Genomic DNA, 23,319 nt, shown 5'->3' on the forward strand with positions numbered 1-23,319 from the left:
TTAAAATATTATGTACTGTTATTGCAAGTCAATCAAATTGTGAGATGAGGTTGAATTCGGCTTCCATAAACTGAAGACTCGGTCTCGCACTGCAAACTCGAACTCAAATAGTGACCTCGTCTAAAATCCATTTAGTGTTCAATCAACATTATTTCACAGCTTTTAAAATTACATTAAGCAGGCTGTTACATTAGGCCTACTCGATGTGTTCAGAGGTATTTACTCACAACAACAACCTCACACAACATTCTTCATTTTAATGTAGGGGTAATCCCCTTGAACATCACGCCCATCGGCATGCGGGAATCTCCCTATGTAAGAACAAGGAAGTTGGCCCCCTTTTAAAACAGATAGATAGCAGAAGGCGAAATTTTAACATAGGACGGGACACCTCAGGGGATATTACCAACTCCCGTCGTTTACACGAACACTGAATATTATATTTCACATGGGTGGCAGGCAGCACCCCGTGTAACTAGCGCATCTCGCAATGTCTATGTGTTTATTTCGAAAGGGCTTGCCGTGAGCAGAGATACAACAACAGGTGATGCTCAGTCATTTTAGACTCTCTACTGTGGCTTTTGAGGTTAATAAAATGTCCATGGGAGTTTATACAGCGTACATGAACATGGTAAACAAATGGTAATGGTAAACAAGAGAAAGTTCAACGCGAAGAAAAAAAAAACACCATGCAACACAGTGGGGTTTTGTGAGTTTTATGGTCTCATTTTAAAGGAGGAAATATACATTACATACAAAAATACCATTTCAAATACAATTTGTTGCCCTACAAAACAGAAGAAAACAAAGAAAAGAAAAAAAATGACATTTCCCCAAGTTCAATGAGAAGATTCAAGTTGAGAGTTGTAAATGCCATTCAGAAGGAAATCTAACTGCAATACCTGTGATATAAAAATTACATGGTACAAATATGCAAATATAAATAAAATAAGAAACCCCAAAATTAATAGTAAGCCTTCTTTCTCCCTATTAAATACACAGGTTTCTCTCGCTCACTCACTTTGTCTGTACACCTAACCAGTTTTGAACAGTGGCTTATGGTAGATCCTTACCTGGAAAGAATAAAACGGAAATCTCATATAATCTCATTTCTACTGTCAAGCTATGGAGAAGCTGCTCTTCGAACTAGTTAGCCAAAATTTCGGGAAACCCCTACAGTCTGGTCCTAGCCTCGATGGAAGTCAAATAGCTGGGTGTAAGCCCCCGGGTTTGATTTGATGTCAGCTGTACACTTTACACTTTACTATCCATCTAGGACCTAAACCATGTAGTCCTGCACTTGTCAACAATACTGGTTTGGGTCACCCTTGTGAATCGCTGTTTGCACATAATTTCATTAAGACTGAACAGCGCTGTTGTGATGCACTCATGTCATCATCTCAGACATTGGTTCAGAATCGCTGTGATGAGTATCCAACTGTGTGTTAAGGACCACAGCCAGATGTGCAAGACCAGAACATCGCAGAAGACTGCAGCTTATAAAAAGATGCCCGAAAACAGGCTGCAGTCTTTCTCCAGTAGCCTATTGCCAAAGTGAGAACATTGTTGGGAAGGTTGGAAATTTGGGTGAACTAGTCCTATAGGAACCTCCATGGGAGGCGCAGAGACGGGTGAACACCCTAAACACAGGGAATTACAAGACAGGAACATGCGCAGTCATACACAAACACAAACCTCAGCAGAATCCACAACACTCCAGGACTTGTCACAACACCCCAATCTCGCTCTCTCGGTCACACACACAAACACACTCACACTTTTCAAAATTCTCTGCTATGTGGTTAGAGGATACATATGTGGTCGCTTGGTGACGTGTGTTAGTTTGGGTTGAGGGCTAGCTGATGTGTGTGGGAACGATAAAGGTCAGCTCTGTCAGAGGGCTAAAGCACTGGGACCAGCAGAGGGAATGGTTCGTCATCATTCTGACCAGAGTCCGGGTCCAAACACACCCCTCCACCCCCAAATAATTATCATAAAAAAAAAATGTCTCCTTCCAGAAACTGTATCAGAACCTGCACAGTGATTACAAAACCTTTGGGGATGGGAAGGAGGGCGGAAAAGTTATTTGTCTAACAGAGGAGAATCTCATATACAGGAACAAACAAACATGACAATTTTTTTCATATTTTTTTGTTAATAAAAACCTACAATACAGCTGTATTGAAACACTAACAGTGATTTTTTTTAAAGACAAGTTATATACATAAACTACCTAATGTACAAGTCTGATTTCAAAAAACACGCTGCAGTACATGTACTCAGCAAGCATTTGACACATTAAGGCGATAAAAAAATAGACAATATGGAGGGGGGAAACTAGCTTGAAAAAGAAAAAAAGGAAGAAGAAAAAAAAAAACAAAACAATAAACCCATGAAAAACACTAATAGAACAAAGAATTCAGTTGCTTCTTTTTTCCTCTTGTCATTGTAACAATAGTATTTTTCAGGGAGCGAGAGGAAGGTTAAAAAGCAGAACCTCACACGTATAACAGTAGTCTTGCTCCAGGAGGCCTACGCAGTGTGGCCTTCAAAGTATTTTTTTTTCTTTTCCGATTTTTTTTTTTTAATATTTCTTTTTTATGTGCATTTCTTTTTTTTAAAATGAAGGAGAGAGGAGAACAAAAAAATAAAGAAAATTTAAATCTTAACGCACCACCACCTACAAGCAGGCTCGTCTAATCAAGAGTTACCTGTGCCGCCCCCAACTGCTATCGGTTGAGGGTGAGTCTGATTGAGTTTTTGACCACGCGGAGGTTGCTGGTGGGGATGGGGGACGAGGCGTCTGGCAGCTCCTTGCTGGGTAGTCTCTGCACACAAACACACAACACAATGCATGCTCACACTGCACTAGTTCATGCTACAGGAAAAAGAACATAGATGCGAGGAAAGCCCTGTGCTGACCACAGAGGCGACACGGGTTTCCGAGCCGTACCTGTGTTCGCGACGTGTCGATGGTGGGTATGGGCATGGGCTTTGTGCCACCGTGGCCGTCCTGTGGTTGGAAACAGAGGTCACTCACAATAGCCACACACTGCTCAGTAACCTATACTGACCTATATTTTACACTAGACCCACTCAACACTTGACTTGTAGCTGCCATCTAAAAAGGTCAGCCGGGAGATCAAACTCCTGATATGGAATGGGCCTACGTTCCTAAAAACGATAGCTACTTCGTGGTTGACACCCCCTGTGGTCATAGGGTAATCTGAACCTAGAACTACCAATGAAGTGTAGGAGAATGGGGAAGATGTTTGCTATGCCTGAGCGTGTGACGTAGCAAACAGCAGGTTTTACCTTTCAAAAATATGGATATGAGGTCAGTGACAGCCGTCAATGATTCAAATTGGCTACTGCCGAACTAACTAATAATGAATTCGAACACATCTGAAGACACACACTGATGGAAGTTGTTTGGGCTGAGACATCTGAAGACACACACTGATGGAAGTTGTTTGGGCTGAGAAAGTGAAGAGTTGGGAGTGTTTGAGTGCCTACCATGCCGGGCCCATCTCCCTTCTCCTGGCCGTTGCTGGCTGGGGGAAGAGGCTCCTTAAACGCAGAGTCATCAGAGAACACCGGCTGCCCAAAAAACACAAACACCTTTTCATGAACTTCTCATTCCGCAAATCCTGGGAGACAAAAATCTCCACAAAATGTAAGCGACCTTTCAATCTCACTCATACTACTGAGCTTTTTTAGCAAAACACTTAACACAAAGCTTTGAGAATATCCTGGCAGAATTATACACGGTCATCCTGGTTGTGACCAGTCAGCTCACCTCCTCGGTCTCTTTGCTCCTCTTGGTGGCCTCCTCCAGGGTGGGGGAGTGAGGTCTCTTGCTGGCCGATCCATTCAGTCCGTTGGGCAGGTCGTCCTCCGGGCTGCCGGTGGGGGAGCCCTGGCTGCATGGGATGACGCTGCACCCCACCACTGTGGGAATGGTGCTACCAGCAGGGGGCGTTGCAAACCCCTGGGTTCCGCAACAACAACAAAACAAAACTCAGGGCCAGTCATAAACAACCTACACAATCCATACTGAGAGGAGAGCAAGTAGAATACATCACAACTATAATCAACATAGTATGGTCTTTCTGTGAGCTGCCTTTTTGTCTTTTGTCATTATTGTCTTTTTGCGTGCTGCCATTATGGTCTCTGTGTGTGCAGTCTTTTGTGCATTATAGTTTTTTTTTGTGTACTGCCTTTTTGTGCGTTATTGTCTGGTTGCGTGCCGGGGCACATTCTAACCTCGTCTGCGTTGCTCCTCTTGGGGGAGTCCTCTAGGGTTGGAGAGTGGGGTCTCTTCGGGGGCGCAGGGCCGGCTCCGTTGGGCAGCTCTGTGGGGCTGTTGCTGGACGCTCGCTGGACGACGCTGCGGCCCACCACCGTGGGGATGGTGCTTCCAGCCGGGGTTGGGCTGGGGGGCCTGGCCGCCGGGGAGGCTGCGGGCTCTGGAGGAGGCAGCAAGAAAGAGGGAGATGAGGAAAACAGAATACTAGCATAGTGCAAGGGTATTATAGCACGTGAAAATTATCTTAATGACAAAAATGAAACATCAGAGTGTGGAAAATGATTGGGCCAACACAAAGGTAAAACACTGTAGGTCAACAAAGGCGTGACAGAAGCAAGCCTGTGTGCGTGAATTTCAAACAGCACTCACTGGAGCCGATGACCGGAATGGACATGCCCTGTTCAGCCTCGGAGGGGGGAGAGCTCTCCGCAAACAGAGGGACCGGAGGTTTGGAGGGCGTGACACTGTTTGGAGGGAACACAACAGAGAACAAACAAGCGAGTTACAGGACATCCTTTAAAAATCACAGATGCTATTTACAGGTCTAGTAGAACTGTAAACATATTCAGCATAGAGGCATCAACCACTTTACACAAACGTTTGTTTTTAGATTTATATTCTGCAGTAGCATTTAGAAAGAAAAAAACATGTTACATTCCATCCACAACCAATACTGATGAATCTCAACCAGTGCCTCTCCCACATTTCATCACATAACTATGGCCTGTCCTACCTCTCAGCGTCCACCTCTGTCTTGCAGGGCATTAACACGGGGGTGGGCGAGCTGAAGGGGGTCCCCGTGTCCGTGTCTCTGGAGCTGTCCAGCTGGCTGCCGTCCATGGAGCAGCGTTTGGAGTCCCCACCGGTGGAGCTGCGGTTGGGGTCACCCATGCTCTGAAGAGGGGGGAGAGGGCAGCGGAGATTACAAACCAAATCCCTTTACAGTTCCTGGGCGACAATAGCCACGTTTACCTGGACAGTTTTTCTGTCATTCCGACCAAACTATTCCGATTGAAAAATGTGTGCCGTCTGTTTACATGGGGTACGTTCTATTCCGATCAGATGCTTTCGCGTTGACCGGAATAGCCGTTGTTGCCTACTTTTCATTGGGAAGGTATAGCAGTCAATCCGAAAGACCATATACAAGGCTGTTCATTCGGAACAGGAACGGACTACACCACCTCTTTTCATTCCAATTAAAATTCTGATCGGATGAGGAATTTTCAACCCGATTGAGGTTCAACTCGATTGTGTGACCGTTTTTATTTTGATTGAGCTTTTATTCCATTTCTATTCGGAACAGTAGTGTACATGTAAACGTGGCTACTCAGAATCAATATTAACGCAATTCCTGGCTGTTCAAAACATTTCTTAAAAAGCCACCTCATTATCAAAATGACAAATGACCATATAATATGCATCAGAAAATTTGATGGAAAAGAAACAGCCCTCAACTTCGAGAAACGATGGCGACTGATAAAAATGAGCAAGTGCTAGATAGCAGATAAGAATGGTGAGCGGTGGTACCTTTCTCTTGCGCTGCAGCACGTCTGGAGGCAGATACTGGTGAAGCTGCTTCCTCTTCACATGGGTGGCCTCGATCTTCATGCCATCCTTCAGCATGTTGATGTTGTTGGCCTGTCGGTAGACTGGAGGCAGATGGCAGACACTGATTAAATCCACGTCTATACGGAACTCACAGCTCTAAAAGACTTCAACAAACCTAGTTACAATCCTCGTTTTGTGTGGAACCCTCTACGTTCATGCAATTTGGAAACGATAGACAGCTGCTGGGCATCCAAGTAGACCGTTTATTTCACACGTGTTGAGACGCAAACTCACCGGTATCTGTGAAGGACTGGATGTCGTAAGTCAGGTCAATGTTTACGCTCTCAGAGCTCTCCATCTTCTTGAAACTGATGCCAATGAACCACATTGAGACATAATCATTCCTGCAAAAAAAAAAAAACACAGTTAATTGACACATACCCGTTTGTCCCCTAAATGAACAATCCATAATATTACCAGTGTGCGGTGACGTCTCTAATTTTGACAACAGGCAGCACGCTTGCGACTGCCACAAGCCAACTGTGTGTGGTGGTTGGGTATCGCATCATGCTGTGCAGGGTGTGAAATGGGCTTGGTTGTTAATAGACCACAACGGGTAATTCCCCTGCCTAGATCAGAAGGAATGGAACACCTTTCCTGTCACCTTCAGTCAACTCCATAGGCAGCTTCCCCCCACACCATCCAAAACCAAGACCTCACACACACACGAAATGACTCATTCAACGAGGTGGTGGGTTGCAGACTTGCATGTACGGGCAATCGAGGGTCCAGGCAAGAAGCTGCTCACCAACTCAACCACAAGGTCTGAGGTCATCAAAGTCTGAGGTCATCAAAGTGACATCAAGTACAGCGGTACGAGCAAGAACAGAAAGCCCTGCTGCAATGCTACTCACTCGATGCGGCTCTCCTTGGACCCCGGGAAGGACTGTGGGTTCACGTGGGCCAGAACAATGTACTCATTCCGCTCCAAATTTCCCACAAGCACGCGGATTTTGGACTCCACAAGTCCAATCCTGGGTTTGGGGAGGGGTGGGGAGGGGGGGGGGGAAGAGACGGGCTGATGAGGAATCTGAATCACACCAGAGCAGGAGAGGCTATGAGCAGAGAGGCTGCTGTACTGTACTGTACATACAACACTTACCATTCAAGATGATTATCTTCTGTAGATGCACTGGCTGTAAGCACTATGTAATGCCTATTCAAACAGATATAACTAAATATTAGCGTCTCAAGATAAGGGTTCGTCAGCCAAAGAAACCAATGTCCAATTGAATACAACATGACCGTAACATCAGTCTGTATTTTCCTTACTTGTACTTCTGGAAGAAGCTGGGAGGCTCAAAGAGCTTTGACCATTCTGCTTTACCCAATAGAATTTCATCTGTCACAGTCAAACCTATAAAAAAAAAAAAAAAAAAAAAAAACGGTAAATAAACAGTGGGTATCAAAGGAAAAACCTTGAGAGCTGGAACATAACAGTCACTGCAAGATGTCTCCCCGTCCTACGCACCATTTTTGAACTCCTCGCTCATGATGGTGCGTGTGGAGGTGGACACGTTGTAGGTGGAGTTCTGGTGTGGGTACGCAGGGGTGATGATGGGCATCAGGTGGTACCTGTCTGAAGGGTTCACCTGCAAGGGACGGGGCAGGGAGACAACCAAGGGGGCAAAATAAAGTCATTCACTGAATTATGCAAATGCAATAGTTGTGATACCATAACAAGACTTTTTAAGTAAGCTTTAATGAAATCTGGTGCCAAGGCCAGCTCATTAGCAAAAGAAACATTACATTACATAAAATCACATTAATGAGTGCTCAGGTTGCAATCACTGATAACATGGGCAGTTGGGAAAGAAAATGCTTACTCGAGGGTCCCACACAGGTAGATTCAAGTTGCTGTCTTCAGGCTGTTTTAAAAGCACCGGATTTGGCCATTCCCTGTGAAAAGTTAAATACTCAGTTGACTACATGCATGCTTGGCAAGACCATTTTCCTCATTATTGAGAACAATTCAAAATACTGTCCGCTTCTACAGCACTAGTTTATTGAGAACTTTTACCACTTGGAGAAGACCAGGAAGAACTTGTGGACCAGCGTGGCTGCTACAGCATTAGGATAGAGCTGGCAGGTCCTAGCCACAAGCATCGCCCACGAAACACCTCCAAGAAAGCCCAGCATGTTGGAGTAGATGCCGCGACCTGAGCAGAAGTGTACACACAATATAGTCAGCATCACATGGGCATTGCCTGGGGCCTCTCATAATCAATGCAATGAGTCGCAAAATGCCTATCAGACTTACGCTTGGCCCATAATTTGATGGCTCTTAAGGTCAACCTGAAGTTCTCCTTGTTCGGCACCAAATACAATATCTCATCAGTGACACGGCAACCTATGAAGAAAGACAGCAGCGTAAATAAAACATTTAAAATAAATAAGCAAACAAACAAACAAACAAACAAAAAAAATATCCACACCAAAGTACAGCTATATTACTGTTAACACCAGGACACATAATATAATCTACTTGACTATACCATTCAGACTGCGAATGCATCGGATGTCAAGATTCCTCAGTAGAGAGTCCCCTCTCAGGTCCAGGTTGTCTGGGATGGATGGAAGTGCAAGCCTAGCAAACAGAAGATCAATCTGCGGAGAGAGATGAAAGGCATTTCAAGAGTATTTATATGTATGCATGTATGTTTTTAAAGGGATTTTTTGTGGAACTACATTCAACACACTAGAACCTAATTTGACATGCTTACGGCTACGCCCTGAAACTAACACTAAAGCAAATCATGCTAGATGTGTTCCCTGTAGTGCACATTTCCAAGTATAGAGAGAGCTACACCCTTGACCTTCAATAGTCACACTATTATCTGAGAGAGAACATATACTTTCAACAACACAGTACCTCAATGCCATCGAAGTTGAATTTGATAACCGGCACAAAGGCATCTTCTACAGCCTGAAGAGAAAGAGAAAGTCATTATAAAAAAATACAAATAATATTTTTTAAAAAATCAAAGTGATAAGTCTGAGGCACCAACATGGCAAGTTATTTTATGCGGTTATCTGCTGAACCCTCACCCGTAAATCTTTAATCTCCTCTAGCTGTTTGAGCTTCTCGAAGAAGGACAGGAAGAAGTCGGTCCGTTCCACGTGCCGGGGCGCCACACACAACGCGTCAATATCAGCCCCTAGAACACAAAACGGAACATCACATCTTTCACTGACCATACAGAGGGCATTTGGCTTGCATGTCTTACTCCTTACTTCTCCCCAACGCTTACAAGCCAAGGATATTAACAATACAACTTCACTGCCTGCCTTCACTTCTACAATTCCATGCGTCTACTTGTATGATGTACATGGGACCTGTACTGTTGACTGCAGATCTGGAAAGCCCTGATGGTCCTGAAAAACATCAGTACATCTGCCAAGGAGTTTGAGTACCCCAAAACTACTCCTGCCCCCATTTCCATGAAATTTGGGAAGGAAGGTGTTGCGTGGGCCAAGGAAAAAAACGTTTTGGACCTGATGTGAATCACAATTTTTGATTTTGCTTTTGCTACCTTAGCACAATGTGGCATTCAGCCTTTACTGGTAGTATCCTTCTAGTTTGATATTCCTTAGAAATCCCAGAAATACAGAAATTCCAGAAATACTGTTCTATATCAATACAGAAATTCTGATTGGCTGGTCGGGTTGCTATTATATCAGGACACCCATGCAGCAGACCAATGGGGTGTCCTACGAAGCTCGATTAGTGGCTTAGTGAGGTATGTTGCGCTCAAAGCCAGGGTATGCTAGCCTGGCACGCCCTCCCAGTGACGCAACGCCTTCAGGCTTTTGCTGCTGGTCTGGTCAACTGCTCATTGAGAAGGATTTCTGAGTTCCCGAAATCTGCGGAACTGCCCCCTTTGGTCGAGAACCAATCAACTTTGAGCAGCTCCAACGTCTCTGGGTAGAGGCGTGTTCAAGGCAGCGGAAAGAGTGTTGTTATTGGTTTAAACTCGGCAATCCGCTTTCTGACATCTACCAGTAGCAAATCGAGGCACTTAAAGGAGGCGGGTCAACCAGCGCTGGCAAGAAACCGTGTTAGCACAGGCTGTTGGTCAGACTAAAGTCTCGCAGAGCCTTTGAAAGTCGATGGTAATCAGGCTAAGGGTATGCAGTCATACGAAAACGGATTTGTTTTAGCGTCGCTGTATCACCATGGTATCTTATGCTCGCAACCAAACCTGGTCGGGAGCAGGTTGTGCGCTAACTTATAGCTCAAATCATGAAAAATCACCACCCTCTGACTAATCCTACTGACTACTGACCACTCAATTATCTTGAAAAATAAAGTCATCTCACATGTGAGAATCTACTGGAGCAGCTCCACCAAACATTTTGAAACTCGAAGGCGCTTTTAACCATGTTGCGCATGCAGATATATCGCTACTATGGACATGTATACCATACAATATCTGATGAACATCGATTTTTTGATGTTATAGGTTAGACACTAAAAAAGACCACCCTAGATTTCGCTACCGCTCATAAATGCGGAAGTAATCGTTGTTTAACCTAGGCTAGTCTTGTGCATCTCCACGTTTCCCGATTGGTCAAAGTCACCCCAACCACGAGAACGCGCACAGACCTGAGCTGAAAGCCTAGTTTGACAAATTTATCACATACCTGCTATCGTAGGATCACTTAACTTAATACCCGAATTAAGGCTTTGTGCAGCCTCGATGTCTAGATAGCCTAGACATGTCTAACTGGCTTCGTAGGATACACCACTGGTAAAAACGTTTAATCATCATTCCAAATCAATGTTCTTTTCAATGGTACTACAAAAACCCATAGCACATTTCTTCAAACACTTGATGTGTCTCTGAAGTCATGATGATATGTAGCTTGTTTTGTTGTTCTTTTTTCCCCTAATAAATACTTGTGCATCTCAGCCAGTACTGTAATAGTGTAACCACCCCTCGTTTTGTTTTGGTTTGTTTTTTTGTTTTCCGTTACATTTGACATTATGCATTGTTGTTTGGTGTGTCATTTGTTTTTGTATGTGAACGTAATAAAAATATATTAACAACAAAACAAAAAAACATAGTAAATGACAGAGGAGATGAGTAAATAGGGAAGTAGTAACCACCCACTGTCTTGATCTGTTTGTGTTGTATACAAATGGCTGTATACTTGTTGTTCTGTGATCAATAATAATAATAATAATACAAAAAAAGTAACCACCCACTGTCATCACTGTCAATAACCAAAGAAAGTAGTAAAAAAAAGTCTGTTTCTAGTAAAACTGAAACTAAAACTGACACCCCAAAATATACTTGAAAGAAATGTATACATGTTTACATCAGTCTCATCAACCATACCATCAGATAGTGCACACTATACAACGCAGGCCTTCGCTGTAGTTAAAGGAACACTCCACCGTAGTGTCATATTAACCTACATTATTCTAGGATATACTACTGTAGTTAAGGGAATAACATAGTTTAATATGAAAGGGAAAAAAAACGGTTAAGTCTCAAGTCCTAACCCTCAAGTCTTGATCAAGTCTCCAAATCACTGTGATGAAAATCAAGCAAGTCACAAATCAAGACGTCATGTCTGGACAAACAAGTCACATATCAAGACGCACAAAATATTGATGAAAGCAGCTTCCTAAACAGCATAGATGCAGATCAACTACAGAGGTTCTTTTTCTTTTCTTTAATTTTTTTATCAGATGCATGTAGTTTCCTTTGCAGCAGCCTACTTCAGAAATGATATGGGATTCCCTTCAAGGCTATAAACACTTTGTGACTCTCCAACATGACGCAGACTTGAAGAGTGGAAAAGAGTACTAAAATGACCAATGACTTCAATATTTGAACTTCATTACTTCAAAACACGATTAGACCTATCTGTCCGACAAACTAGCGTCATTGCAAAACATTGCAGGGGTTTAATATTTCATTGCTTACGTATTCATGTCTACACATATCAACGAGTGTACCTCAAACAAGTAATGAGTTTATGCCACAATATGCATAGATGGAAGCAGTCTGATAACATTAGAATGACTGAATGTGAATTTTCAATGCATTTGGACAATAACAGCTACAGTCTGTTGGGATTAAATTGGGATGGAGAAATAGGAATGCTTCAATTTGCACAACCACCCTCTCACAAAAACACAAAAACAAAGCAAACACAGCATGGTTCTCAGCTTACCTTTGGTGTGAACACCCAGCCTATATGAGCCAAAGGTGAAGATTTTGCCCCCAACATTGGCGAGTGCTGAGGGTGGGAGGTTCTGAGAGAAGTGAATGTGTTTTATTATCAGTTAGTTAAACACACATGTCAGGCAAGGATTACAATCACTTGAACTATCAATTATAAACATGGAGGTAATCTTCCAGTTTGTACTTCACAGGCCGATGGTGGTTATTATGAAATGCACAAATAATAGCAATCATAGTTAGAGCCATTTCAAAATGACACAGAATATATTATCTTACCTTGATATCACTTATCTCAGAAATCCACTCCTTCACAATTGAATTTAGTTTTCCAAGAACAGCCAATCTGTGGGGAGAAAGTTGGTGGGGAGGTGGATGAGTTCGGTCAGATGGTCAGTCTGGTGTTTACATGGTGTGTGTGTGTGGTGATTGATGGGGGTGTGGGGGGGGGGGGGGGGGGTTTGGGGGGGGCTGGGATATTTATGGCATGGGCTATTTTATACTATATAGTTTATAGTATGTACTGGTATATTTAGTGTGTTTGTGGAAATGCGAGCTAAACTGTATTTGGACCTACATTCCCCATTTGTTGACTGCCCAAGACAAATCTCAATTTGAGACAATCAAAGCTATTCTAAAGAAAGCATGAGCTTTAAGCATACACCTAAAATGTATGTGTGTGTGTGTGTGTGTGTGTGTGTGTGTGTGTGTGTGTGTGTGTGTGTGTGTGTGTGTGTGTGTGTGTGTAATAAAACAACGAAAGCATGGTTAAACCTTTGGACAGCCAATTACCAGCAATTAAGCTGTCCCCCCAGCTTAAGTTATTTCCTGTACACATATTCATGCATTACTCACCTGTGGTTCAACTCATCTTCGTCCTCAAACACCCCAAAAGGCTTCATTGCCTCAATGAGTTTTTGAGTGTACATATGATCAATCGCCCTGGGAAAAGCCAGGCTAATGGAGGAGGTAATGCCATAGTGTTTCTGAGGCTGCTGCTGCCCACTAAGCGTACTGACACTGGCCCTGTGGAGAGGTAACACATGCAACATGGTTGAGTACATCGGCATAGACAGACTAATCCACAGGAAAATATCCTCTTCATTCACTTCATTTGGGACACTCACAGTTTTTTATAAAAGCTATCTGAGAGCACATTCGCGGGGGAGGTCCTGCTTGGTATTTTCCAGGTGACAAATTCACACCATTAGACAGACATGATAATAAAATGACATGACACATTTAACTAAGACCACCTACGCTGACATGATAGATTGCACCACCACATCTTAACACGACGGATCAAAACAAACAGCTATGCGAGCTTCACGGGGTTAATGAACATAAGTGGTTAGCCGATAGCTTGGGGATGGATAGTTCCTGCTAGCATGGCGCTTATCAGGTGTCAAAGAACCAAGTTAGCTTGCTGGTAACGTTGCACGTTTACGAGATGAAAAATATTCATAATTTAAGACGGTCCTGGAAATTTACAGAAACTGCAACAAATCGTTGTCTAGCGAGCGAACACGAGACACTCAGTCGTCTGCTTTCGAACAGCTTTGCTAATAAACTAACTAGCTAACACCGATTTCACCGATTTGCCGATGTTATTTGGTAACGTTTACGTTAGCTCGCTAAAACCAAATAGCTATCGATAACAATAGCGTTAATATAGCCTTGGCGTGATATTAACTACGATTAATTTAACACCTGTCATTTCTGAAAGAGTCGATGATGAAGTAGGGAACATTTTTAATATGACAACAGCAAAAACACAGTCGTAGATACCCAACTACACAACATTTTAGCTTGCTACCTACCTTGGGTGGCTAGCACAACGGCAGAAGGCTAAGATCAGGCCAACTGCAGATAAAACCTGCCCCTAGCTAGTTAGCAACCATGCATGCTAACCAACTGTTAGCTACCGATAAACAACAGAGACTAGCTCTTTGACAGCATGAGTGATGAGATCATTTATAGACCATGTTATTTGTTACACTATTTCGTGTTGATCTACTGTTAGATCTATAAATGATAAATGATCATCCCTTCATTACCAGGCCTTTGTTAGCAAAATAGCTAATATCAGTATGCTAGGTCGGGAAGCGACCTCAATTACAACAGTCTGACTAAACAGCTAACGTTAACTTAGCTATCCCAGTTGAAGAAAACAGCTGAAATGAAAGGCCAGTGCGACAACTGGCTCTATTTCTATAAGTTTGAGACTTACGCTGACATTTCTTTCATGACCCTCCAGTGAAATTTCTTTGGATAATCAGAACAAACTTGTAGAAAACATGTAAACTCAGCCAGCAGCAGCCCCGTCTCTATTTATAACAATAGTTAAACTCCAATATGGCGCCCCCGGTTACAATGTATCCCGAGAAGCCTTGCGTTGTGATGAAAGACGTTTTTTTTGGCGATACAAAATGCAGTCATTGGCTGAGGTTCACACTGCAATAGCCCAAACAGTTGGCTAGAAACATAAGATAGCCTATCTTCAGTGAAGGTAAGATATTGTACACAACAATTATTATGATTGTAGCTATCATAGATAGCTATCATTGTAGCTATCAATAAACAATCACTTGTTCACTTGGCCTGCACTCACACATTCTGTAAAATGCTTGTAGACAAGTCGTCTCAGTCAGTCATATTAGTTAAAATATTCCAGGTTATAAACGGGCTACCTTGAGCTCTGTGAACTACCCACTTGTCTTTACTCTCATAAATCAATGCTTGACTAGACCTAGGTAATATGTGTCTGAAATAATAGGCTATATTCTTCATTGATTAATCTATCATCCACTCATATCATATGTCATAGTCCTAATTAAGCTTGTTCATTTGGTGCTTTTAAATACATAGTGATATAATCACTCCCACATCCATACATTTAACCTAACACTAGGCTATTGTTTTGAAAGTTTAGCCTACTTTAGACATTTGTTTTGGCTAGAAATGCAAACAAACAAATAGCACTGACAAAGTATCTCAAAAAAGGTCTACTTAGGCTTCCGTTTTATTGCTTGTGCTTGTGCTATTTTCTCAACATTGAAATTTTGAATTCTGATAAGTAGGCTAGCCTAGGCCTAGAACCAGATCTAGCCTTGCCTACAGGCTGACTCGATGCTCAGAACGTTTCCTTTAGCGCCATCTTCCGGTGAAATAAAGGTAACACTCTGTTGCATGCTGCGTTCAAAGCAGGCCTACCAAAAGTCATTAGTTCATAAATGTCTGTACAGAATCACTAGGTTTCAATAGCTGCTGTTGCTGGAGACATTTTTATGAGGTCCTGGTGAGTAGAGGATCAGGTGAATTTAATAGACACTGATGTTCCTGTAGCTATGTACTACTGTAGGCTACAACACGTGCACACTGAAATTGCGTTTGCACGCCCCCCCCCCCCCCCCCCCCACACACACACACGCGCACGCACGTACACACGCACGCCCGCGTTCACACACACACACACACACACACACACACACACACACACACACGCACACACACACACACACACACACACACACACACACTTAGAAACTAAGTTAACGTTCATAAAACATAAAACAAGGAAACGCAAAATACTCATTTTTTAAAAATACAATTTATTAAAAAAATAGGCCTATATATAACACATATATATGACACAATATTTTAAATGTGCATTAGTGTGTAAACAAAAATAATCTCATCTCTTATAGGCTACATTATTGTTGTTCAGCGAAGAATGTCTGATGAATAGATAAAGGTGTGGAAAGAAGTGTCCTCTGACGTCCATGGAAGCCATAAAGGAATCTATGGAAAAAAGGACAATGTGCTGTTATACTGTACATAGGCATATATAGGCTACTGCATTTTTCAGTCATCACATAGGTCTATCACTCCTATGTTAAAGCAAAAATAGGCTAGACGTAGCAATGAACATATCGGGACACTAGGCAACATTGAAATGAACTCAAAACACAAAACAGTGGTTTACTGCGATTAATCCAAAACACATGAACAATGTTTAGGAAGTCAAAATCGGTTAGATTTGTATGGGCTGCCATAAAATATCGGCAATCATCACAATGTTTAAAAATTAAAACGAGAATAAGGGGATAAAGAGTTTGAAAATGGGTGATATATAAAAGTGGCTCTTAAGTTGTGCATTTCATTGGTCAAAGGGAAGGTGTAAGCTTGAATCACACACTAAACCAGTTTTTCAAACTGAGAAGAGTTATTGGAGTTGAATTTGGAAAACAGAGATCTTGTTTGCTACAAAAATCAACAGACAACGGAGTTAGGCTGAGGGGTATTGTCACAGCCACCTGTGGTAACGCGATTAGATTAACTGGTCGTAGCAAATACACCTTTAAATGAATGTTTTCGAGCATAGGCGAAGCGTAGTTTAAAGAAATAGCATATTTGGCATCAGGCAAGAAAGCACACACTAGGCAACATAAACCATTTAGATTACGAAAAGCGTTGTTATCTGGGGGGAAAACGGAATACGTTGACGCTGTCCATGGTTCTGAAGGAAACAAACCAATGAAATTGTAATAGTAGTAGCCTACAATCCCCTGGTCTTTCATCAAAATAATTTACATTATTTAGATGTTTAATTTAATCTTAATGAATGTTGATTTCTGAGCCTCGTCAGCTACAGTTTTCCTTAGAGTGTGGCAACTCAAGTTTGTTCGTCTCCTTAGACTAGTCTACTTTTGACTGTTACAATAGCCCTTAGCCTACATCCTATTCGATCGACATATTTTATTGGCCTATATATATCCCGAAGGCATATTGTGGGTTACAATGTGTGAGTGCTCATGCTGGAACTGCAATAAATAGCTTTTCTGTGTAAAGCTCTGCGGTAAAAAAAAAAAAGAAGAAGAAGAAGAAGAAGAAAGAAATCCAGCATCCCTCTCACATTTACTGGACTAATAATTTAAAAAGGCGTCGGGCTAAGTAGTCTACGTTCGCAGTCCATTAAATCATTAAAAACAGTCTGGTATGATATCCTTAAAGTCATTAGAACGCCATTCCCTTAGCGGAGACATACGCTTGCCTTGAGCATAGTTTAATCAAATTAGGAGCGAATTATGTCCTGGGGTTCCCTCTATTGATATTCATTGGAATTGGCTACATGATTTATCACTAATCTCTTGGAGGTATATTCCATTCATTCCATTGAGGGTAGCCTAATAAACCTTACCAAGGCGAATAAACAGTAGGAATGAATTCCCACACACTGGAGTTGAAGGGGGAACATGTGAAAACCCAGCCATTTAATGCCCGACTGGTGTTCATAATGCAATCAGAGAAATATATTTTTTATGTTAAATAAACATATCTTTATTATAAGATAAAGTATAAAATTGGCCACTTTAATGTGTGGTGTCAGCTAAGCACGATGCAACATCAAGAAGACACCATGAAACAAACACTTGCAATATAGGCTATGCTTGCAATCATTAAAAATTACGCACATAGAACTAAAACAAAACGAACATCAAAACACCCATTTCAAGTGATAATTTAGCCTGATTAACCCACTTTCACCCAAAGTTCAAACTAGGGAAGCATAGGCAACAAAACATAAGGAATTTGAAAAACATATTATGCGTCTAAGTGAAGAAAAAGACATCTGCAGCCTACCCCAAGTTCAGGACTACGGTCGTTGAGGCGACTCATGCAATGCAATGGCTTCATAAGGACCCGTTGTACTACACTTTCATAATATTATAATTACAAGTGAATCATGTATTATCTGGTTTATCATCTCTTGTTACCGTGTTTATTTCCCACTTCCGTTGAGTCAACAAGCAATATCATAAAGGGGGAGTGTAGGCCTATAGCGAAATGTAGTCTATCCGATTTCCAAGTCAATACATTACGACAAACAAATGTAGGACTGCTAATATTTTATAATTATGTGGATTCATGACACTTGTGTCTTTTGAAATTGAGGATGTGCTTCATTGAAGTGCCTTTTGGTTTCACGGGCCGGACCTGTTATGTTTGAGAGCTGCACAGGCGCAGTAACTTGACGCTAGAGGGAGCCTTAGTACTATTTTGAGTTCGTGCACGGCTGTCTTGAATATTTAATCCGATCATGAATGTGGCAATGAGCTTTAAGAGAAACTTCGCTGAAACCTAGGCTAATCAGCCCAAACCTGCAGGTTGTCAATTAGCTTACCTTTGTAGCCTACAGTATAGATAACTATAGGCTACAACCTCGATCTACCATAGAATTTTATTTCTACACGACATAGTGTGTATCAAGTGATATTGACTTTAAACCATGTGATTAAAATACCTGTTTAAACAACATGAACAACAACAACATCAAAAATACACGGAACCATTTATCCTTTGTCTGCATATGCCTACCCCATAGACATTGTATTATATTTGTATGCGTCCTCTCCTATTTTCTGTCTCATCATGGGTCTTTACTGACCATAAGATTTTTTCTGTGACACGAAAATAAAAGTTTTAAAATCGGCAGGAAGGACATAGGCTATTCTATGGTCATTGTAGTCAATGCACACGGTAGTGATATTGAAAATGTATTCTAATGAAAAACAAATACGTGTTGATCCCTTCACTTTCTCACGGTCCTTGATATCAATGACGTATAGAACACTCTGAAGCTTGTGTTGATTATAAGTTCCTGTTGTTGTCTGTAAAACAGCTTGTAGTGTTCAGGCGTAAAGTAAAGGAAGACCTTCGCTCAACAGATAAATGGTAGACGTCCCATGTGTACCATCCCGGCCCCCTCATTCATCATCATAACAACCGTTTAGTGTAAAATTAACAACGACTTAACTACTACAGCAATAAACATGGTCATGCATTACCACAGATTGATGAAGATTGCCCGATGGTATATCCGCAACATTTATGCGTGGGGATGGGCCTTTGCGGTTGTGAAAACTGTCAATTTGAATTAAGGACGTTGCAACATAATTAATTAGAATAAAACAGAACCTCGCCGTGTCTTCCAAAGACTAACCACGCAATCTCAGTCACACGTTCCCTCTCACACACAGAGACGCACTTACACGCGCGCACTTGTTTTATGTGGTCGGTAGCATTTTCTCACTGTAACATATGTGAACTCACGTGCACGACAATATGAACGCAACCACATGACAGGGGGCACATGCACACCTTTATATATAACACCAGTGCCCAGGTTTATAATTTCAGACACAACCACATAATCCCTTTGATTATATCTAATACCTGCCAAAACCCAGATGGCATGCCCACCCATCGCTCAGTGTGATAATGCCACAATGTGAAATCTAGCCATTAATATTAATTGTCAGTCTGCGAATCTGTCTGAACTGCTAAAGCTTGAAATTCCCCCAGAAAGACAGGGGTTTCTTGCACGGACTAAAAGATAATTCCGATTCCCCCCTTTCTTCTCCAAGAAACTCACACCCTTGTTCTGACATGTGGCCGTCTGTTTTTTTTCTGTAACCAATTCGGCTGTACCTAACCTGTATAACTTGGCTATGCAACTGTTATAAATATAGGCCTATACCAGGAACAGAATGGCAACTGCTTTGTGCGGACACGATAGTGCAACGGATAGTATAATGTAAAAGAAAAGGCCTCTGTAATGTCATATAATGTAATATGGACATGAATGTTGGGAATTATAAGAAGATGGTAAGACAATTACAGGGCCACGATGTCATATGCCCAAGGTTTTGATTGATTATCCAACAGGATTGCTTGAGAGGCGATGTGCTGACAAGTAGCCTAGTTACGCCATGTTAAGGATAATGTAAGGAAAATGGACCGACTGGTTTGATTCCATTTGGACAGGTCAGCAAAGGGTCTGTCAAAGCTAACCCTGCACTGTCCATCTGTCTGTCTGCGCTTTAACAGTCCACAGAGTAAGACGTCTGCAAATAGTGTTCACTGGCCACTGCAATGTGACGGTGAACTTTCAAATGTGTTTGGTAAATTGCATACTATATTTTTATGCCCCTCTTTCTGTGTGACCTTAAAATTAAACACGAAAAAGCAATATGACGCAAACAATGACAATCTGGTTTTAATAACACACGCTGCTGTATCTCGCTCTAAAAATAGTTTGAAACAATGTTTTTTTTTGCAAAACCACACACATCGCCTACAGCGGAGACTCCAAGTCTAACGTTATGCTACTAAGTCAGTACATTCAACATGCTTCTTAAGCAATATCTGGCCACGGGTATACCCTACAGTCGTCTCATAGAGTAGTCGGACAATTAATGACATTAACAACTGCGACATAACTTGGTCTCGGGTATAAATGCTGCCATAGCCTACTGATACGGATTATCTGTCAGTGCGAGTTACACCTAGGCCTGCAAATCAGGTTAATGACATGAATAATAGCAAAGAAGTTCTAAACTGGTCGCAAAGAGAGAGGCTAATGAATGGCGTCAGAGGTGGTGGTTGCCACAGGAATTGTGCTCGGAATTAGCACGGCGATCTAAGGAAATGGAACTTTGCCGCGGTACATCATCTAAGTGCAGCAACATTTCTATACTCTTATTGCAATGATTTTATGATAGAAAAACAGTCCCTGCAAAAGAGATATCCTGATGAATTGCCAGGGAGAGAGAAAAATGAAAAGAGTGAAGCATGAAGAGGGAGCGCTGGGCGTTGATTTATCGCATAAGCCTCTGGTCATTTCCATATATTGAAATGCGCCCAAGCGGCCAGTCAGTCAATTTCCTCTGAGCTACTGCTCGTGGAAAGGCGCGCACGTGACCAAGAGAAATTTCGCCGTCTATTCCTTTGAGGATTTGTCGATTTTTGCTTTTATATTAATTAGTTTTTTTTTTATTTAGAAGGAAGTGGTAATATCACAATTCCAAAATGTTTTGTTTGTAAATAAATTGTAAATTCAGTTCGCGCTTTTTCAGGTGTGTTGCTGCTTTCCATGTGGTTATCCCATTTCATTTGAGAAAATATTGACCCTTGTCTGTGGAAAAAGGAGTAATATAAAATGTGAATGTTCGCGTTTCTTTGTTTACAGTTTATTGCATATCAGTATTTTCATTTTAAAACATGAGATCGTCATTTTTCTATCCCTCTCTCTCAGACACACGCTCGCACGCACGCACGCACGCACGCACGCACACACGTCCGCGTGCCAAGGACCGAGCAAGCGGGTGATGCATGTCAGATCGTGCACTGTAGGCGAGATGGATACTCCAATATATTTAACAACGGCTGGCTGATTTATGATAGAATCAGTCGCGCTGTCATTTACATATTGAAATTCTGCTTCTTGCCCACGCTGGTTGTTTTGTCGCTGCCTTATACCCTTGGTTCCTGAAGGAGGTGTAGCGCTCGATTTGCTTGATCAATGCCCGCTGTACGGTAACATGGGGAATGTGTGTAGTAAGAGAAGAGGAGAGAGAGAGAGAGAGAGAGAGAGAGAGAGAAAGTGAAAATGAAAACAAGTATTTGGAGCAGATGGAGTAGGGTGTAGAGAAAGGTCAAGGTTGCTGCTCCTATAGGCTACTGAATGGAGAGCGCTGTGTAGGGGCCCACTGAAATTCACCTCAAACACGATGCGCTAACCCCCAACATACTGATAACCAGCTATACTTTTCAGAGAAGCAGACCGCGATGCCCTCTTCTCAATTTGACTGAACTGATGAATTATAAGGGAGAGTAAACACATAGCCTACCCAGTTCTCAATTACAGGCTCCCCACTTTCTGCAGGTCTCTGCTGATTTTACAGGCAGACGAGAGGATCCACTGTCTATTTCTTGGCACTGCTATGTTTACAGCAGTTCAGTTAGAACTTTGTAATTCAATTAACTTTATTGGAATACAAAATGAATCAAGAACACCCATACTCGCATCGATTTCACGCTTTTACGCGTTTAGTGTAATGTGGTCAGAAAGTAGGCTACATGCTTCTCTACAAGCCAAATGCATGCAAGGGAAATGCAGATTTATTACAAAAGTATTATCTATTCATTCGGTAAGAAAAAATGGATTCATGTCTCTCTTTATTCTGCAACAACTAACACTGTGTATAGCCTGCCAAGAGTACATATCCTTAAGGCTTATGCTTATTTTAGAATTGCCTAATTGTACCTGGCCAGTGCTTTGAGAACACGTTGTATTAACTTAGGCTAAGTCGCAACATTGTCCTACTTAAACGTGTCAAACTTCTATCTGGAATACTTGCAAATACAGGACTGTTATCATGAGCTTTCTTTTCACGCCTCAAGACATTACTACTCGTTGTAGCTTATAATGGGCCCGATCAGTGATCAAATGCGCTCGCGACTTCAAGGACGCAACAAGATGTAACATTTCACATCGGTCTGTCTTTGACGTAGCCGGTTCAACATAGGCTAACGGCGAGACTTTGGTGCTGTCCGTGCCTCAGCTCATACTACCTATTCTGCCTGTACTGCCACACTTAAAGAAAGAGTGAAACAGAAAACCTCGTGTCAACATAACACCTGACGATCAAGACCACATCTGTCGGTCTGGCGTGAATGCGTGAACGGATCATTATAGTTCTATTTTCAAACGGAGCATCCGCCTAAAGTAGCGCAAAAGTATGATTGCATCTATCACGTTTCAAAATGGTTTACCATCATGCAAAGAAAGTGACAATAAATTATGCAAAAATTGACTACAACACTATTCTTACCAAAGCCAAAAACAATACTCAAGTAGCCTATCGTGGGACAAGTTGACTTAAAATAGGCTATTGTTGCCGTCCTAATATATCTCAGCAAAATGCGGCCAAGTTGTTCTGTAAGGACCGGTAGGTTACGATAAGAGTTTCATTATGCCCTAAGAAAAGGGGTCAGGCACAGCGTCACCGCATCTCGGACGAATAACGCCTACCATCGATGTAGCCCCTGAACCTTGACATACCGTCACCGGCGAGAGAGAAAATGCGAGATAGAGAGAGAGGGTGAGAGAGAGAGGCAGAGAGAGCGGTAGAAATTCTACAATGCATTTACACCAAGAGCGAACTTTGTCCACAAAAAGGAGGCGCGAAATATGTACCCTGTAAAATGTATGCACTCACTCTGATCACAAACACATTTTGTCGAGGCTCGATTTCCATTCCCGAAGCTTGCTCTGTCTTAAGATCTCCTATCGATTTCCTTTCTTTCCCCTGCAGACTGTCTCCCGTCCGCTCCTAACAGCTCGCGCACTGCACGGCAGTTCGC

The 23,319-nt window shown here is 42.1% G+C and overlaps 1 protein-coding gene across 2 annotated transcripts; it reads right to left on the reverse strand.

Moving 5' to 3' along the window:
• Positions 1 to 700: 700 nt before the first annotated feature.
• Positions 701 to 14,470, reverse strand: papolg (poly(A) polymerase gamma). Of its 2 annotated transcripts, XM_062519593.1 has the most exons (23): positions 14,342 to 14,470; positions 12,967 to 13,137; positions 12,391 to 12,457; positions 12,104 to 12,185; positions 8,966 to 9,075; positions 8,790 to 8,843; positions 8,413 to 8,524; positions 8,178 to 8,267; positions 7,938 to 8,076; positions 7,744 to 7,816; positions 7,389 to 7,509; positions 7,190 to 7,274; positions 7,020 to 7,073; positions 6,772 to 6,891; positions 6,152 to 6,261; positions 5,837 to 5,958; positions 5,043 to 5,203; positions 4,679 to 4,773; positions 4,267 to 4,469; positions 3,800 to 3,991; positions 3,517 to 3,600; positions 2,954 to 3,013; positions 701 to 2,828 (listed from the first exon to the last, which is right to left on the reverse strand). In XM_062519593.1, the coding sequence occupies exons 1-23, from the start codon at positions 14,356 to 14,358 to the stop codon at positions 2,730 to 2,732; spliced, it is 2,421 nt and encodes an 806-aa protein (XP_062375577.1). In that variant the 5' UTR covers positions 14,359 to 14,470; the 3' UTR covers positions 701 to 2,729. The 2 variants fall into 2 exon arrangements, with proteins under 2 accessions (XP_062375577.1, XP_062375579.1); XM_062519595.1 differs by lacking the exon at positions 2,954 to 3,013.
• Between the last annotated feature and the right edge of the window lie 8,849 nt (positions 14,471 to 23,319).

This window comes from Sardina pilchardus, chromosome 18, assembly GCF_963854185.1.
Source record: "Sardina pilchardus chromosome 18, fSarPil1.1, whole genome shotgun sequence".
NCBI classification, from domain to species: Eukaryota; Metazoa; Chordata; class Actinopteri; order Clupeiformes; family Clupeidae; genus Sardina; species Sardina pilchardus.